At 45.4% G+C, this 18,963-nt stretch overlaps 1 protein-coding gene across 1 annotated transcript in view; it reads left to right on the top strand.

Annotated features, from left to right (window-relative positions):
• The window catches only part of DHX35 (DEAH (Asp-Glu-Ala-His) box polypeptide 35), a 69,946-nt gene that overhangs the window by 38,634 nt on the left and 12,349 nt on the right, over nt 1-18,963 (top strand). The window contains exons 11-18 of the mRNA XM_010829147.1: nt 458-616; nt 2,638-2,848; nt 7,530-7,654; nt 11,323-11,377; nt 13,869-13,964; nt 15,687-15,781; nt 16,421-16,498; nt 17,507-17,636. Of these exons, the coding sequence (XP_010827449.1) occupies nt 458-616; nt 2,638-2,848; nt 7,530-7,654; nt 11,323-11,377; nt 13,869-13,964; nt 15,687-15,781; nt 16,421-16,498; nt 17,507-17,636 (949 nt within the window). The remainder of the gene's footprint in view (nt 1-457; nt 617-2,637; nt 2,849-7,529; nt 7,655-11,322; nt 11,378-13,868; nt 13,965-15,686; nt 15,782-16,420; nt 16,499-17,506; nt 17,637-18,963) is intronic.

Genomic DNA, 18,963 nt, shown 5'->3' with positions numbered 1-18,963 from the left:
AGGCTCACTCAAGGTTGTAGCTCTGTTCAGAACTACCCTTTAGTTGTAATCATTTCCACTGGCAAGCATTTTCCATTGTTCAGGAATCTTTTCTAGGACTTACAGCGATTCTGTGTGCCACAGCTTGTCCGTGTGTATGCCACACAGTTTGCTGCAGTGTATTAAAAAAAAAACTCAGTAAAATAGTCGTTTTGGTGCATCAGAAATTCTTCTGTTGACTGCAGGTAGTGTGGACTTGAGTAATTAATTGGACAGGCACAACTTTTCACCCCTTGGCCCCATTGTTCGGTTGCATTTGATCAAATACCACCCCACTGTGGAGTGTGAGGACTCTTGACAGTCACAAATCTAACTGGATTTATAGTCCTGATCCCATCCTACATTTTCTTGCAGTCGGATAAAATGACATGCTTTGGTCTGACCTCGGTTTTTTTGGTCCCCATCTTGATGATTTTAGGAAGAGGTGGAAACTGTTGTGTCAATGCTGATCGAGCAGGCTCGAGCACTGGGTCAGACTGGGATGAAGAGACACCTCCGGATTCTCCCCATGTATGCAGGACTGCCCTCCTTTGAGCAAATGAAAGTGTTTGAAAGGGTGTCACGCAGTGTCAGAAAGGTGAGACTAACCCAGGGACCAAGGGTGTTTGCAGCCATCTGTAATCATGTTGGTGCCCCCTTGCCCTCTACTGGAGAGGTTTATTTTCCATTGAAGTAGAACCTGGTAAATAGGAAGGTATTTTAAAGAACTTAAGGTCTGTATTTCTGTGCAGCAGAGCTAAAAGCATACAGAAAGAAATTCCTAGATAGTCCAGTGGTTAGTACTCTACTCTTCCACTGCTGAGGGCCTGGGTTCAATCCCTGGTTGGGAAACTAATTTCCCTCAAGTTTCATAGCCAACCTCCCCCCCCGCCCCACCGCCAAAAACATAAACAAGGATAAAAGCACACAATAAATAATGAGTTGCAAAGATTTCTCAGCCTGCCTCACAGAAAGTTTAGTAATTATCAGAGTAGGTGACTTTCCCTATCACACAACAGTATCTTGGTGTAAAGGATTGTCTTGGTGAATTGTGATCAGTCAGAAACAGTAGATTAGCTACTGTTAAATGGTTTCTCAGCCATCTGTTTGAAAAATCAGTTTGCCTATAGAGCCAAATTTAAGTCAGTTAATTTAAGGTGTGGCTTAAAAATACCTAGCCTTGAAATTGGGGTGGGGAAGGGCGTGGTGAGAAGCACTGGTTTAAAGGAGCCAGTAGGCAACCAGTCTGTTTCCTCTCTGTCCCTTGCCTGGGTCCTGCTGTTTACCCTTCATCCGGTGAGGAAGGTACAGCACTGGCCCAGAGTTGCCTTACAGCAGCTATTTATCAGCAGGTAGCAGGGAACACAGTAGGTGAGCGACGGCTGGTCTGAGGCTCCACTCCCAACTTCAGGTCACTTTTAAGAGGGCATCCTGGCCATTGGGATGGAGCTTGCTCAAGTCTGTCCAGTCAAACGTGAACTATAGCCATCCAGTCAGGAGACCTGGGTTACCCTGTGCACTGGGATGAGTTACTCAACCCCGAGGTCTGGTTTTCTCAGCTGTAAAACATGAATAATAGTAACTTTTAGATAGATGGTTTTATAGCATAAAATCGTGACTCTGCTACATAAAAATAGTAGGGAGATTTTGTAAAATGATCTAAGTAAAAGTGCCCAACCAAAATTCCAAGTGCCATTTATATGTCTCCTGCTGCTTCACACCCTCCAGGGGGCAGCACTCAGCACCCTTGGAATAAAATGCAAACCCCTCCTGTGGCCCAGAGACCATGCATGATCGGGTCCCTGCATCCCTCCTAACCTCATCTTTTATTTAATTATCCTGGCCTGTGGCTGCATCGGCTGTTTCTCCTTCCTCTGCCTGGATCTCTGTAGGGCCGGTTGCTGCTTTTTATTTAGGTTTCAGCCTAAAATCATCTTTTACAGAGGCTTTCCCTGGCCATCTAACCTGAAGTAAGCATGCTCCATTATTAACATATTACAACATGATGTATATATTGAACACTACGTAATACTAGAGTATTACCCTATTGAGTTTTCCTCCAGGTGTTCGTCACTGTCTTATGTTCATTATTTCTCCACCCAGACATTCACACTGGAATGTGGACTCTCGTCCATTGTCCATTCCTAGCACCTTAAAGTGTGCCTGGCAAAGTACAGACCCTCAGAAAGCAGTTAGAACATGAATAAAGGGCAGGTACAGGTGGCGATGTGCATCACTTGAGTTGTACAAAAGGTAAAAACTAATGTTTGTTGAATATTTGCTCTGAGCCAAGTACTAGGCTCTAATAATCATTTCATGTGTGTTTCACATTTAATCCGCTGAAGAACCCTGGGAGAGGGTAAATTTTATTATGGAAACAAACAAACATGCTCAGGAGGTTAAGGAACTTGTCCAAGGTCCCAAGCTTATGGAGAATTGAAACCCAAGGCACCCTGAGCATGAAATTCATCCTAGTCCATCCAGGATACCTAACTGCCTCTCACAGGTTCTACACTATTGAAGATATCTTGACATCTTTTAGGACTTTGACTAGTTTATTCAGAGTGAAGACAACCAAAACACTTTTATCCTGACTCTCCTTCCTGTGGGGTAACCTAGGTGATCGTGGCCACCAATGTAGCAGAAACCTCCATCACAATCAGCGGGATTGTGTACGTGATTGACTGTGGCTTCGTGAAGCTCCGGGCCTACAACCCCAGGACAGCTATCGAGTGCTTGGTGGTGGTCCCAGTGTCCCAGGCATCAGCCAACCAGCGAGCAGGACGCGGTGGCCGCAGCCGCTCAGGGAAATGTTACCGCCTTTATACAGGTAAATGTGGCTCTTTTCTCTTTTAGGGGTTTTGCCTTTCTCCTAGTCAGCCTGGGCATCAGAGAATATTACAGGTATCTACCCCTATTAAGCAGAACTTAAGACCCAGATCTTCCTCACAAGGCCTTCTGTAATCTGACCCCCGCCACCTTCCTCACTCCAGACATGGCCCTTCTTTGCTACTGTTCCTCACTGGCCAAAGCTAGACCAGTTAAAAAAATCTATATTTATTTATTTGGCAGCACGGAGTCTTAGTTGTGGCATGCAGGATCTTTAGTTGCAGCATGGGAACTCTTGGTTGGAACATGTAGGATCTAGTTCCCCGACCAGGGATGGCACCCCAGGGCCCCCTGCATTGGGAGTGAGGAGTTAAGAATCCTCACTTAACTCCACTGGACCACCCTTAAGTTAACCCTTAAGTTAACTTAACTCTTAAGAGTTAAGACTTAACTCCAGCCCTTAAGGAGTTTTCTCTGGAGTCTTAACTCCACTGGACCACCATTGAAGTCCCATGAATTACCGATTATTTGCCACCCCTTTTCTGACCTAGTCTGGGCCTTGGCCTGCCAGCAGCCATGTGACATGTAGCTTGGACCCTTGTTCTGTCTTTCTTAACATTCTCTTAGCATCCTGTGGCCTTTTTTTTTATTCTGGGATCCTTGAATCCTGTGGGGCCCCACAGTGGGTTCCATCTTTCCTCTGGTTCAGAGCACCTTTGCACAGCTGAACCAGTAGGGTCTCTCCTGAGACTCATTGATAGCAGTTGGTCAGCTCCTGCTCCATGCTTGTCTTTGAAGGAGCAACAGGAGATTACAATGAAGACGGTCTTAGCCCTTAAGGAGTTTTCTCTCCAACTAAACAGCAGTCTTGTCTGCAGAAAATGAGGTCTCCAGAGCTGCTCTTTACTTCATTGTACCTCTCTTCTGTGGATGACGGTGTCAAGGTTTCTCTTAATTATCTAGACTTAATTTTCAAATCATTTTTAATTCCCTCCTCTGTCCAGTATCCCTCTGCAGTCACTTAACCAGATCCGGGGGTTTTACCTTTTATCTCTCCTTTCCTTTCAGATTACCATCATCCTTGTTCAGTCCTTGACATCATTTATTCTTTTTCACAGATGTTTACAGAGCACTTGCTCTGTGCCAGGCATGGAAATCTAAAGCCAGTTGAGATACGGTCTGAGGCCACGTTGCTGACAGCCTGGTGGTGGAGGCAGGCTTATGAACAGATCAGCATGTTATGGTGTTATCCAGCATGTTATGGATAGAGTTGCCATAACTGAATGAGCCTTGGAAGCAGACAGCAGGGAGTTATTCCTACTGGGGAGGGCTTCACAGTCCATAATTGAGCCTGATCTTACCGGCAACTCAGTAGTTAATCCAGGTGAGGGGATAGCAGCGGGGGTTAGATTTCATCACAGCAAGCAGAGGAAGTGGAATGTACTAGTACTTGGAGGGGAGGAACAGGGTAAGAAGGATTCGTGGAAGGGAGGGAGAATACAGAACCTGAAGTCAGAGAGGTAAGGTTCTTCCACTGAAGGTATTAAGAGGGAATAACGGAAATAGAAAGAGGAAAGCCAGTTTCAAAGGCGAACTGAAATATGGGGAAGAGGAAGTTTCAGGAAACTTAAATTTTTTTTTTTTATTGAGGTGAAATTTACATAACATGAAATTAACCCTTTTAACTTGAACAGTTCAGGCATTTATTATCTTCACAGTGTGCAGCCACCACCTTTATCTAGTTAGGAAACATCTTTATCACTCTAAAGTAAAAGTCCTTACCTGTTAAGCAGTATTTCTTTCTTCTTTTCTCCCTGCTGCCAGCCTGTGACAACCAGCAATCTTTGTTGTCATTTTGAATGGTCAGGTGGCCCTCTGTATCCATAGATTCAACCAACTGCAGATTGAAAATATTTGGAAAAAAAGTTCCTGAAAGTTTCAGAAAGCAACACTTGAAGTTGCTTACACACTAGCAACAGTTCATATAGTGTTTACGTTCTATTAAGTACTGTCAGTATGCTATGCTATGCTATACTATGCTGAGTCGCTTCAGTCGTGTCCGACTCTGTGCGACCCCAGAGACGGCAGCCCACCAGGCTCCGTCGTCCCTGGGATTCTCCAGGCAAGAATACTGGAGTGGGTTGCCATTTCCTTCTCCAACTGTAAGTATAGAGATGATTTAAAGTATTCAGAGGATGTGTGTAGGTTATATGCAAATACTGTACCATTTTCTGTGAGGGACTTGAGCATCCTCGGATTATGGTGTCTGCAGTGGGGGAGAGGGGTGTCCTGGAATCATTCTCCTGTGGGTACCAAGGGGTGAGTGTATTTGTTTTGGATATTTCACAAATTAATTCACACAATGTGACATTTTGTGTCTGGTTTCTTTCATTCAACATAATGTTTTCCAGGTTCATTTAAGTGTATCAGTACTTTATTCCTTTTTATGGCTGAATAATATTCCATCGTATGAAGGTACCACAATTTGTTTATCAGTTGACGGTTGTTTCTGCCTTTCGGCTGTTGTGAATAGCGCTGCTATGAACAAGCATGTACGTGTGTGTGCCTTAGTCTGTGTTTTTAATTCCTTTGGATGTACAGCTTGGAGTAGAATTGCAGGGTCACATGGTAATTCTTTATTTAACCTGAGGAACTAAAGTTACTTCTAAGGAGGAAACAGCCAGCATCATCTCATGCCCCAGTGAAATCAAACAGCAGGCTGTAGACTAAAGATAGGCAAGTGGACTTGGGTAAAGGGTGTGGGCAACTTTAGTGGAGGTGAGGTTGTGGGGAGACCAGCTGACAGTAATGGGGTACAGCAGATCCAGCCTCTAGGTTTCCTCCACCAATGCTTCTAGAGATCACAGCTCTGAGCAGGGCGCCACCTCCTCTGACCCTTAACAGTTTCCCAGATCCTTCCGGGACTTTCTGGCTTGTCTCCTCCCATTGTCCAGCAGCACTGACCCTGCACTGCACCCCTGCTGCGCTACTCTCTGTTTTGATTCTCCCTTCTGTCTTCCCGCACCCGCTTCCCACACTGTTGGTCCCTTTCCCTGGGCTGTTTCCTCTGCCCAGCGGGTCCGCCTCGTCCCTGGCTTCCGCTCCCGGGTGTCAGTGCCCTAAATCCCTTCTCCCCTCAGCCGTCTTCTGTCCACCCTTCAGCCTCCATTTCTCCTCGGGAGGACCCTCCACTGGGACCTAGCCTGATCCTCATCTCGGTCCCAGACCCTCTGAATCACGGAAATGTCTCAAAAGCTGTTGGCCCACAGCTCCTGCAGCCCTGGGCCCAGTGCCCTGTGTACTTGGTCCTCAGTAGACTCAAGTGTCCTTGAACTTAACCGAAGTGTCCTTGAACTCTTAAGAAGCACCTGCTTCCTATGAGCATCTTCATCAGGATCGTCTTCTTATCTGATCACAGTGTGCTTGGAAAATGTGGTTATCCTACCAAAAGGCTACCCCCCAAACGCTCTTGAAACTTGAAGGGAATATCCCATTTGGAACTTCCTGCCATTGCCTGTTTGGAGAAGGAAATGGCAACCCACTCCAGTGTTCTTGCCTGGAGAATCCCGGGGACTGGGGAGCCTGGTGGGCTGTCTCTGGGGTTGCACAGAGTCGGACAGGACTGAAGCGACTTAGCAGCAGCAGCCATTGCCTGTTACCCGGAACCTTCCAGGTGGGCTCATGCATTTGACGATTTGTATCAATCAGCTTACAGAATATTTATTGTGTCTTTTGTCAAACTAAAGTTTTTTTTTTTTAAGTCCTTCAGTGATAGTGCTGTTTCTTCATGACACCTTTTGTTCTGCTCTGACTTTTCTCTGGTTAATTAAAGATTTCTGTTGGAAGCTAGGCCACCTTTGTGTGAAGGAGGGTGTGCACAGGTAAAATGTTGACTGATGTGGGAGGATTTTGTCTATAATCCTTCTCTAAATGATCCATAGACTTTCTGAATATACACGAAAAGGGTTTAATCTCTTCCTCCCTGTTTTTTTCCCTCACCCTTTTTATCTAGCTTCTTTATAAAGGCTTCCCAGAGTCTCTGTCCCTCCCCCCGCTCCTGCCCCTCCCATCTTGGCCTCCTGAACTCTGTGGGCCGTTTCCTGTTCGAGGTCACCTTTTGTTCCTGATGGTGTGTGTAAGCATTCATTAATCCGTTCGAGGCAGCATTGGATTCTGGGAGTGACGTATGTGCCTGGCTGGATTTAAAAAGTTGGACAATTTTTGGTCTTTATGAGATTTGGTCATTTTTTTAATATTTTAAAGACATTTGGTTATTTGGTTTTGTTTGGTAATTTATCCTGAAATTGTTCTTTGCTTTTATGTATAGGCCTTGGCTCCTTGGCTCTGTCCCTCGCAGAGGGAACGGAAACAGGGCACCCCCAGTAACACTTGTTGCTTTGTTTTAATGTTTTGCTAACAAGAATCACATTGTAAAAAGCATTCTAAAGTGAAAGGACATACTTTTATAAAGACATATTGTTAAAATATATTTATCTAAAGTTGAAAAAAAAAAACGGGCTTTCCTAAATAGGAAGCAGCGTTCTATCACAGTATCATATGAGTCTGAGCCTAGACTCCTAGAGCCCCTCGTTAAAGTGAGAGAAGGACAACGTTTCTTTGACAGAATGGTCACATTTGATTGTGACATTTTATCCCAAACAGTTCTGATTTCCTATCCCCAGAGGAAGCCTTTGACCAGCTGCCTCAGTCCACTGTCCCTGAGATGCAGCGGAGCAACCTGGCCCCCGTCATCCTGCAGCTGAAGGCGCTGGGGATCGACAACGTCCTCAGGTTCCACTTCATGTCGGTAAGTCCTGCCTTCCATCTGCAGCCGTTGGGACACTGGAATGCTCCCAGGGGGGTGCTGACATCGGTACAGAGCATGCTACCTTTCTGGTGTTTTTCACTTAGCCGCGGGTGTCATGTGCAGGGCCTAGGGGAGAACAGCCAGACAAGGGTGACAACTTCTGTTCTTGTCTGTTGGGGGAGAGAGAGTAAGTGCAGTAATGACAGGGTCTGTGTCCTGTGCTCTGAGAGACACAGGAAAGGCCCGCAGCCCAGTTAAGTCATGTCTGAGGCGAGACCTGAAACCCAGGTGGGATTTTAGCGAGTCGGGAGGGGTGGAGTGATCCAGGAGTGTGTCGGCATGATAAAGAAGTATCCCGACTGGGGAAGCCAGGAGGTCTATGGTGGAGCTACAGGGAAAGTCCCTACAGCGGATTGCATTTCTGATTATTTCCAGGAGTGGGTTTATTGGGTCAAAGGCCATAATCATTTCGTAGGTCCTCGATACATGGCCGAATTCCTTTATAAGTATAAAGCTTATACCTTATATAGGTATAAGCTTGCATAGTGCATGCATGCCTGACTCACTGGCCACCCATCCTGCCGTGTTATCTTCTTTTAGAGTTTTTCTAATTTGGTTTGTGGGAGAAAGAAGGAAAAATATTATCTCTTATCTTTTTTGATTTCTCATAAGGTTAAAAAAATTATCAATTCAGTTCAGTCACTCAGTCATGTCCGACTCTGCGACTCCATGAACTGCAGCACGCCAGGCCTCCCTCTCTATCACCAACTCCTGGAGTCCACCCAAACTCATGTCCATTGAGTCGGTGATTCCATCCAGCCATCTCATCCTCTGTCGTCCCCTTCTCCTCCTGCCCCCAATCCCTCCCAGCATCAGAGTCTTTTCCAGTGAGTCAACTCTTCGCATGAGGTGGCCAAAGTACAGGAGTTTCAGCTTTAGCATCATTCCTTCCAAAGAAATCCCAGGGCTGATCTCCTTCAGAATGGACTGGTTGGATCTCCTTGCAGTCCAAGGGACTCTCAAGAGTCTTCTCCAACACCACAGTTCAAAAGCATCAATTCTTCGGCGCTCAGCCTTCTTCACAGTCCAACTCTCACATCCATACATGACCACTGGAACATTATCAGCCACTTTAATTTCTTCGGAATTAAACTATTTTAGGTTTATTAGTGATTTTTAAGAGTCCTTTAACTATTAAAGCCCTAACTAGTTAAAACTGCTCATCTCTGTCTGTAGTCTTTCTTGTAAACAGTTCTTCTAGTTGTTTGTATGGTATTGTTTCGTTACGTGCAGCCACTGTAAACGTTTCCACAGCAAGGTCTTTCCACCTTTGCTCTGTGATTTTCTTTTCTTGTGCTTGTGAAGCACTTCCCCGTATCTCAGTCGTTAATAAATGCTCACTCATGTTTTCTTCTTGAATTTTTATGACTTGAAAACTTGTGTTTTTTGACTCTCTATTCTATCCTGACCTGGTTGATGTGTGTAACTAGGCCAGATTCCTGGATGATAAAGTCCCTGATGTTGCATGAACAGCGCAAATAGTAACCAACATTGGAATATGTTTGACTTCTCTAGGAGAAAGAAATGCTAATTGAAATAGTGGTTCCACTCTACATTAATTGAATGATCAAACATAAAGAAAAATGATAAAGTCCAGCTGACACAACTTGGGGGAAATGGTTTTGTATTCTATTTCAGTCCTCATGGAGGACTTTCTGACATTATGAGTTGTAGCAATGCCTGGTATTTCTTCTTGGGAAATTTTCTCCTGAAAATAATTCAAAAGAAACAAATAACTTATATGTAGGATAATGATTATAGTATCATTTTATATTAAATTAAAAACTATAATAATGAAAATCATAAACTTTTGGATAGCTGAGAAACGAAGGAAATACATATAAATACATCTTCATATATTCCCTTCTGGTTATTTTCCCCTGAAATTGTGGGGTTTTTTTTTAACAGTTGAAATCACAGGATGCATATAATTTTATATATTTAGCAGTGATAATTACAGTAGCAAAGAACTGAAAACCACTCAGTTGCCCAGTAGCAAGAAAGGTGCTTATTTCATAGTGTATGACCTTGTTGGATAGCATGCAGCTGTCCCAGGGTCATCACCGTGAAGCGGCCATGAGTACAAGAAACAGTGGGAGCAGAACACCAGGCAGTGAGAAAAGCAAACTAAAACTGTACGCACACAGTCCTTCGAGCTGCATTAAAACTGTTTTTATGTGATCTCCAATCAGATGAGGCCGTAGAGAAATACTAGTAAGTGTGTGTTGAGGTGAAAATCTTCTGGATGTGATTGGGGGAGGAGGGGGTAAAGGTGTGGGCTTTTTGATTGATGATGAATCCCAAGAGAAGAATTCATCGGGCCTGGTGATTTGACTGCAAACAGGGCCAAGGATTAAAAGGAGTCCAAGAGGGCCTGTCTGTTTTGTTCTGTAATTATTCAGAACCTCATTCAGCGCTCGGTCATTCCTATTACTCGTGTAGTCTCGGCGTAAAGACAGGGGTCAAGCCCCCTTTTAGGTGCTGTGGGTATGTTTCCTCTTCGTAAAGTAGGATGTCGTGGGCACTGGGGAAGGACTAGTGAATCAGTTATGTGATCTAGTCCGAAGCGGTTTGTTGAAGCCCTGGTGTGTCGTGAGTCAGGTCTAGTTCTGCCCTCGTCAGGATGTGCCTGCAGTCAGCACAGCTTCCAGAAGTACACCTTTGTTCCTTGGCAGTCCAGTGGGTGTGAGGTGAAGTTGCTCAGTCGTGTGTGACTCTCTGCGATTCCGTGGACTCTAGCTTACCAGGCTCCTCTGTCCATGGAATTTTCCAGGCAAGAGTACTGGAGTGGGTTGCCATTTCCTTTTCCAAGTGGGTGTGGCAGAGTGGAAAAAACGAGACCTGAGTTCTGTCTCTGGCTTTGCCACCAGTGGCTTCTAGGATCTTGTTCAAATGTCTTTTACATTTTGTTATTCACTTTCCTCACCTGCAAAAGTATATATTTAGAATACATTTGTTGTGAACGCATTTAGAAAAAAGTTATGCAGTTTGCAAAAGGACTATAATTTTATTATGTGGCTTATGGATGAAATCGTTTAGGAGATAGTAGTGATGCTTTGCATACAGTAGTAGGTGTTCAGTAAAGGTTCGTGGAAAGAAAGAAGACAGTGAGGATCCAGTGAAAGCACAGTATCAGCTTTGTTAAACTTCAGATTGTCTAGCATTCTCTCTATTTCCAGAAGTTCAAATCCAACTGATGTCAGTTGGTCCCTGTAGGGAGGGCCTGGGGCAGAGCTCTGGGTGGTACAAAGATGAATCGTCCGTCAATACTGCAGTATCACGGGGCTTCTTAGAAGGTCGAGACATGAGGTAAAAAGTAGAAATCTTTGATGAGAGTTTAGGGAAAGCAAGAAGGTAGGTCATGGTAAGGACCCATCTCTTCTGATGGGAGTGGAGCATGAGGGAAAGCTTCAAAGGAAATGTTTACTCAAGCTGAGATTGAAGACCAAGGAGTAAGGGTGCCGAGAGGGAGAGGAAGGACATCTCCAGAGTGGAGGTTGGGAAGTCTGGGGCGTGTTAAAGCGAAGAGTGGGTTTGAGCAGGAAACAGTCGCCTTGTTATGGCTGGTGCCTGATGAAATTAACTTGGGGGATTTATGCTTCTTCCAGCCACCTCCAGCGCAGTCGATGGTTCAAGCACTGGAGTTACTCTATGCTCTGGGAGGTATGTCTGTCTCTTACTCTGTGTTTCTTACGTATTTATTAGTATGTGATATTAGGTTGTATTCACTCTAGGTATCTTCAAGGATGGACTTGGTTCTTCCCATATATATGATCCTCTCAGTGACATGTAAGCTTATCGAAATAAGGTGGGACCGTGATTGATCCCTGGGTCGGGAAGATCCCCTGGAGGAGGGCATGGCAACTCGATCCAGTATTCTTGCCTGGAGAATCCCATGGACAGAGGAGGCTGGCAGGCTACAGTCCATGGGGTTGCAAAGAGTCAGACACAACTGAGCAACTAACACTTTACTTTCACTTTATGATTGGATCATGAAATCCAATCGTGACAATAAATTTATGAAGCATGTCAATACATCAGAAGCTTTTAATAACCATCGCTATAGCTATACTTGCTAAGAGACACCTGGAAGATTCTTTTACCAGTATTTCAGCTGTCACCCAGCTGGGCCTTATTCTCTGTCCCTGACACCGTTCTGAAACTGGCTCAGTGTTCTCTCCCTAAACCCCCTTCCTTCCACTCCCGGAGTTCCGTGGAGGATTGGGTAGAATACCGGCCTATGATATTGTTGGGACAAGGAGACACCATGTTATGGAGGAACTCTTATTCTCTTGTTTGAAAATGTGGTGTTTATCTTAAAATAGAGAAAATTGTGGCCTAAATTCACCTCTTTTGGAAGTGTCTTTTGTGTGAAGGTTGCCTCCAATGAAGATAATATCCAGTTTGGTATTAAATTTCAGTGGCAGTTTTGTTCTTTAAGATTTTTTTTTAGTTCTTAAGATCTTTATTGACGTACAATTCATACACCGTGTAATTCACCCATTTAAAATGTGCAATTCAAGTTAGCCCCAAATGTTGTTGCTGTTCAGTCACTAAGTCAGGTCAGACTCTTTGCGGCCCCATGAACTATGGCACACCAAACTCCTCTGTCCTTCCCTGTCTCCTGGAGTTTGCTCAGATTCATGTCCATTGAGTCAGTGATGCTGTCTAACCATCTTATCCTTTGTCAGCCCCTCCTGTTCCTGCCCTCAATCTTTCCCAGCATCAGGGTCTTTCCCAAGAGTTGACTCTTCTCATCAGGTGGTCAAAATTTTGGAGTTTCAGTTTCAGCATCAGTCCTTCTGATGAATATTCAGGTTTGATTTCCTTTAGGATTGACTGGTTTGATCTCCTTACTATCCAAGGGACTTTGAAGAGTCTTTACCAGCACCACAGTTTGAAAGCATCAATTCTTTTGTGCTCAGCCTTCTTTATGGTCCAACTCTCACATCCATACAGGACTACTGGAAAAACCACAGCCTTGACTATACAGATCTTTGTCATCAAAGTGATGTCTAGTTTTTAATACGCTGTCTAGGTTTGTCATAGCTTTTGTTCTAGGGGGCAAGCTCCTTTAAATTTCATGGTTGCAATCATGGTCCACAGTGATTTTGGAGCCCAGGAAAATAAATCTGTTACTGTTTCTGTTTTTTCCCCATCTATTTGCCATAAGTGATGGGGAGAAAAATGGAATTTTCCATAATTTTTTGTGATCCACACAGTCAAAGGCTTTTTCGTGGTAAGTGAAGCAGAAATGAATGTTATTTCTGGAATTCCCTTGCTTTCTCTGCGACCCAGTGAATGTTAGCAATTTGATCTCCGCTCCCTCTGCCTTTTCTAAACCCAGCTTGTACATCTGAAAGTTCATGATTCACACACTGCTGGAACCTAGCTTGGAGGATTTTGAGCATTACCTTGCTAGCGTGGGAAGTGAGTGCAGTAGTCCAGAGGTGAGGCAGAGAAAACAGCAGGAGAGGTGGCAGAGAAGCCAGACAGTGTGGGTCATGGACGCTGGGGAAGAGTATTTCCAAGGAGCTGTAGTTAGCAGGCGCGAAGGCTGCTGGGGCCCTGAGGAAAGTGCCCTCTGTGTTTGGCACTATCTGGTTGTGGGTTGGGCCCTTGGAGAGGGAGGTTCTGGGGAGAAGTAGAACCAGGAGAGGGTTGGGGCCGGAGGCGGCTCTGGGGCCATTTCCTTATACTTAGGTCTTTGCATAGAGGCCATTGTTGTTTAGTCCCTAAGATATGTCCCAACTCTTTGCGACCCCGTTGACTGTAGCCCACCAGGCTCCTCTGTCCATGGGCTTTCCCAGGCAAGAATACTGGAGTAGGTTGCCATTTCTTCCTCCCTCCAAGGGATCTTCCCGACCCAGGGATTGAACCTGCATCTCCTGCGTTGGCGGGTGGATTCTTTACCACTGAGCCACCAGGGAAGCCCATAGAGGCCATTAGAATTAATTTTTCAAAATTGAGTATTCAAGAGCTCCGAGGAAATCTTTTCTTTTTCTACTGTAACAGCAGTCAGGTTGAAGCTGATAGTGTATGATTCATCTCCTGGATACACCTTGGCCAGCATGTATTACCTTTTATTCTCCCAACAACTGTACATCTTCCAACACTGGTACATGCCTTCTGCCTCTCGTCGTTCTTACGGCAGGTCTGGACAAAGACTGTCGCCTAACTGAACCGCTTGGCATGAGAATAGCAGAGTTTCCTTTGAATCCCATGTTTGCAAAAATGCTGCTTGAATCAGGTAGGTGGAGACCAACGGTTCTCATTGATTTTATTTTGTTGGGAAAGTTTCTCAAATTCTGTGTACCTTGGGGGAGAGGGCACAATGTAGCCTGTGCCAGCATTTTTTTTAAGCACTGAAGGAGTTTTCATCTAAAGATGTCTGCTTTGGGGCATGTTGTTAACTTGTGATTCAAGGTCCGTCATCATTAATTCAGGAAACACTTTTGTTTGCTTCCTGTGGGTCTGACACCTGAGTTTTTGTATAAATTTGTGGTGAAAAATACACAACATAAAACTTACCATTTTACTCATTTTTAAATACAATTAAAAATGTTAAAATGGACAGTTCTGCAGCATTAAGTACTTTTGCGTTGTTGTCCAACCACCACCACCATCCATCTCCAGAATGTTTTCATTTTTGTCAAACCGGAACTCTACCCATTAAACACTTAACTCCCATTCTCCCCTCCCCCAACCCCTGACAACCACTGTTCTACTTACTGTCTCTATGAATTTGACGATTCTAGGAACCTCATGTAACTGGAATCATACAATATTTGTCTTTTTGTGACTGATTTTTTCAGTTGGTACAGTGTCTTCAGGGTTCCTATTGTATCGTGTGTCAGGATTTTTTTAAGGCTGAGTAATATTCCACTGTGCAAATAGACCATTCACCTGTTGGCGGATTCCCAGGGAGCTGCCACCCTTTGGCTTTTGTGACTCGTGCTGCTCTGCACACAGGTGTACAAGCATGTGCTTGTGTCCCTGCTTTCACTTCTTTGAGGTCTAGGGTGGAATCGCTTACTCGGTGATTCTGCATTTAGTTTTTGAGGAATCACCACAGCATCCTCCACTTTGTATTTGCACTACCCATGGGCAAGAGTCCCAGCTTCTCTGACGCTTTCAGATTTTTATGAGAATATTAGTTAAGGAATCAAAGTGTAGAGCCTCAAGATCCTCTCATATGTAGAAGTCAAAATCCTCTGGAGACTAGAGACTGCACTCGCCACCCCCAACAGCCCAGAGAAGGGAAATACTAGTTCTGTCTTGCTTTGGTCTAACTTTATATTCACTGGCAGTCAACAAAGCTGTGTTTCAGATTAAGCGTGGTGAAAAATTAGCTATAGTTGTGTCTTGGAGCTACCGGGCTTGCATTGAGAAGCAGGAAAGATCATTTGTGAGGCCGGAAGCTGTGGGGGAGCGTGCAGGGCAGTTCACTCCATCTGATGCCCTGGAGGGCTGGTTGCTACAGACTCTGCCCAGGTGCCAGCAGCTGTGGCCCACTGCATGCTTCCCTGGTCTAGGTATGCCTCAGCCTTGCCCAGTGAAGTGAGCCCTGTTGAGAGGGAGGCCACCTCATAGAAAGATCCCAGAGCAGAGGGACACAGCCCAAGTATTCCCTGCCCCCTCTCCCTCTTAGGCTTTCTCCCAGGATTCCAGGTATCCATCTAGAGAGGAGGGAGCAGGTGTGGAGCTGACCTACCCTAGTTGAGTCTCATGGCAGAGTCCTTTGGTGTGACCGCTGCAGAATGGAGTCCTTCCAGGCCTCCATTCATCTGGACCATGTATACAGAGCATCCCATTTGGCAGGGTGAAGTGTTTATATAAGATTTTAAAATGAAGCTATGTAGAAATAGATGATCTTGGTTTATTGTATGCTGCAAGGCAAACATCAGAGAACATCTTTTTCTTCTCGTGACACATGATATGTTTGAAATCAAACATGCGTTTTGTTTTATAGGGAATTTTGGCTGTTCTCAGGAAATTCTGAGCATTGCCGCCATGATGCAGATCCAGAATGTCTTTGTGGTCCCCTCAAACCAGAAGTCTCAGGCTGTAAGTCTGACTTTTTCCCCAAGCTGTTCGTACGAGTCTTGCTCACTTTGGGCTTTCATTTGTTAAAATTGCCCACGGACTGCTGGTGACAGAGCAGCTTCAGTTTGGAGTGTTTATCTTACTTTGTGCCTGACATTGTGCCAAAATTTTTCCTACATCATGTCATTTTATCTTCAGTGTGAACTTGGGAGGGAGGTATTACTGTCACCATATTTAGAGATTGAGGCACAGAAAAGTTCAGTAACTTACAGTTGCCCAGCCAGAATTGGTGGAGTTGCCTTTCACGGTCCAAATCTTAACCATTGTCCTACTGACTTTTCAAAAGTAAGGGAGGTTGTTTTCAAGGCTTCTCTGGGGGCAACCTTGGTGGGCTCATTAGGGATGCCAGGAGTTCTTGCCTGGGCACAGCAGGCCTGGCACAGCCAAGCTGCTGACAGGGCCCTCCCAGCCCAGGCATTCGTGATGAGTAGATGGGTGAATGCTGGAAAGACTGTGAAGGAAAAGTTACGATATTTATGTACACTTGAAATTAAGACAGTGTTGCAAATGAATTATACTGAGTTATTCATCGTGTAATGTTACCTCCAGGACAAGAGGCTCACAGGAGTCAGCTTCTAAACATTGCCTTATTCTTTCCAGATTCGAGCGCACCGAAAATTTGCTGTGGAGGAGGGTGACCATCTTACCATGCTCAATGTGTATGAAGCATTTATCAAAGTAAGCACAGTTGCCGCTACAAAGGCCCCCTCCATGCTCCCGTCCATTGGAGGTAGTCTGTTGTTCAGTCGCTTATTCGTGTCCAGTGTTTTGAGACCCTGTGGACTGCAGCATGCCAGGCTTCCCTGTCCTTCACTATCTCCTGCAGTGCTGCTGTTGCTGCTGCTAAGTCGCTTCAGTCGTGTCCGACTCTGTGCGACCCTATAGACGGTAGCTCACCAGGCTCTCCCGTCCCTGGGATTCTCCAGGCAAGAACACTGCAGTGGGTTGCCATTTCCTTCTCCAAAGCATAAAAGTGAGAAGTGAAAGTGAAAGTGAAAAGCTCAGTCGTGTGAAAGCGAAAGCTCAGTCGTGTCCGACTCTTAGCGACCCTATGGACTACAGCCCACCAGGCTCCTCCATCCATGGGATTTTCCAGGCAAGAGTACTGGAGTGGGGTGCCATTGCCTTCTCCGCTCCTGCAGTGCAGTTTGCTCAAATTCATGTCCATTGAGTTGGGGATGCTATGTAACCATCTCTGCCACCCCTTTCTTCTTTTGCCCTTGGTCTTTCCCAGCATCAGGGTCTTTTCCAGTGAATCGGCTCTTTGTATCAGGTGGCCAAAGTATTGGGCTTACGCATCAGTACCAGACCTTCTTGTACTTGCCTGTTGTCAAGTAAAGTGATAACCTTGAGCTGCCAGAGAGGGAAGGTTGATTTGCAAAGAGCCGCAGGGAAGGGTTCTGTCTGATAGTTGGCCACTCTCATGGAGATACTTAAGACTGCTTATTGTTAAGTTCTCACTTGCCCTTTAGCACAAGAGAATGAGATTGGACAGCAGTCAGATGGTAAGCAGGGTGATCAGCATCTGTGTAGAGAGATGGGGCCCCAAAAGGCCTGTAATGACTTGAAGATCTTGTCCCATTAAGGAAGCTAAAGAGGGCAGAGTCGAGTGGCGCCCGCCACGCAGCCTCAGCCGAGAGTTGTCCTGTGCTGTCTCACCCTCCCTGTGTGTGCGTTGCCCTGCAGCACAACAAGAACTCCCAGTGGTGTCAGGAACATTTCCTGAATTACAAGGGTCTCGTCAGAGCTGCGACAGTGAGGGAGCAGTTGAAAAAGCTTCTCGTCAAGTTTCAGGTGCCCAAGAAATCCAGTGAAGGTAAGAATAAACCGCCACTGCTCATGACGCTCCTCTCTCTGCCCTGTGGAGTTGCATTCTTGGCGTTCTCAGGCTGGGCGGTGTGAGACAACACAGTATACGCTGGACCCACACTGGGCTCACATTTTGAATTGCCTGTGTTGGTGAAAAGCTGCATGTGAAGGGAGCATATTCCCCCCGCCAAGGAGGTCCGTTTTCATTTCCGAGGGCTATTTTTATTTAAAATTTTTAACAAGCCCTGACAACACTTACGAATCATTACCATTCTTTACCTCATTGTATGCCATGTGGTTAATTTTCCCTATTGTAGGCTTTGCAAGAAAAATGACTTTTACATGGATAACATTTATGGCCATTCCGTATAAACTGCCTTTTATTTTCAGCTACAGGTGTTACTAAAGCACGTACTGTGTGTTTAGCCTAGACAGTCGCCAGGTAAGATGGAAATGCTGTGTAAGACAGTCTCTGGCCTCTGGCAGTGCCAGTGACTCCTGTTAGTTGAGGACACGCTCGGTTGCACCACGGGGGTTTTATTTAATATTCTCTCACTTACTCTGCTACTCCAGGGTGTAGGTGATGTTATCCTTATTTTACAAAGGAGTTGTAAGGTCCCAGGGAGAAGTTAATTTAAGTTCGGGACAACACAGCTGGTAACTAGCAAAGATGGGCCTGTGTGGTGCCAACACACGCTTTCAGGGGGGTGGTGTGTCTGCTTAGCCAGTCAGCAGTTGTCTTTTGAACATCTCCTGTGTGCCAGGCTCTTGGAAACACTCCTGGCACTACTAGCTCTTACTAGCCTAACTGCAGCACCCGTTACAGGCCCAGCAGGGCTGTGTCTTCATACGTGAGTTCATTTAGTGCTCACAGAGCTCCAGTGAAGCATGCGCTGCCGTGATTCCCATTCTTCAGATGAGAAAAGTGGGCTGAGAGGCAGTGAGTGACGTGCCACACGGAGGTCGCACAGTGAGTGAGTGGCCTCAGAGCTCAGGTAGCTTCATTCCAGAGCTTTATGTTGCTTTCGTACTAAGGGAAACTAATTACATGATGACAAAGACGCGGTTCTTACTGTTGAAACAGTGCAGTGACGGGAGAGATTCCTACAGAGACACAAAGTACTGCAAATGAGATTATCAGTTGTCTTAGAGACTACAGGAATAGATGTTTGAGTGCTCATGGTGTACAGTGATGGGGATTGTAGTAGGAATGCAGGGAAGATGGAATCCTGGGGTTGGGGGGGTACTGAGAGGGCTCACAGTGGGCCTCGAGTAGTGGTGGAAGTCCAGTTGAGCAAACTGGTTGGATTAGAAACCAGTGGCAAAGGGCTCAC

Source organism: Bison bison, unplaced genomic scaffold, assembly GCF_000754665.1.
Source record: "Bison bison bison isolate TAMUID 2011002044 unplaced genomic scaffold, Bison_UMD1.0 scf7180017864500, whole genome shotgun sequence".
NCBI classification, from domain to species: Eukaryota; Metazoa; Chordata; class Mammalia; order Artiodactyla; family Bovidae; genus Bison; species Bison bison.
Note: the sequence above shows the minus strand (reverse complement) of the source record. Positions and strands in the feature narration are given on the sequence as shown.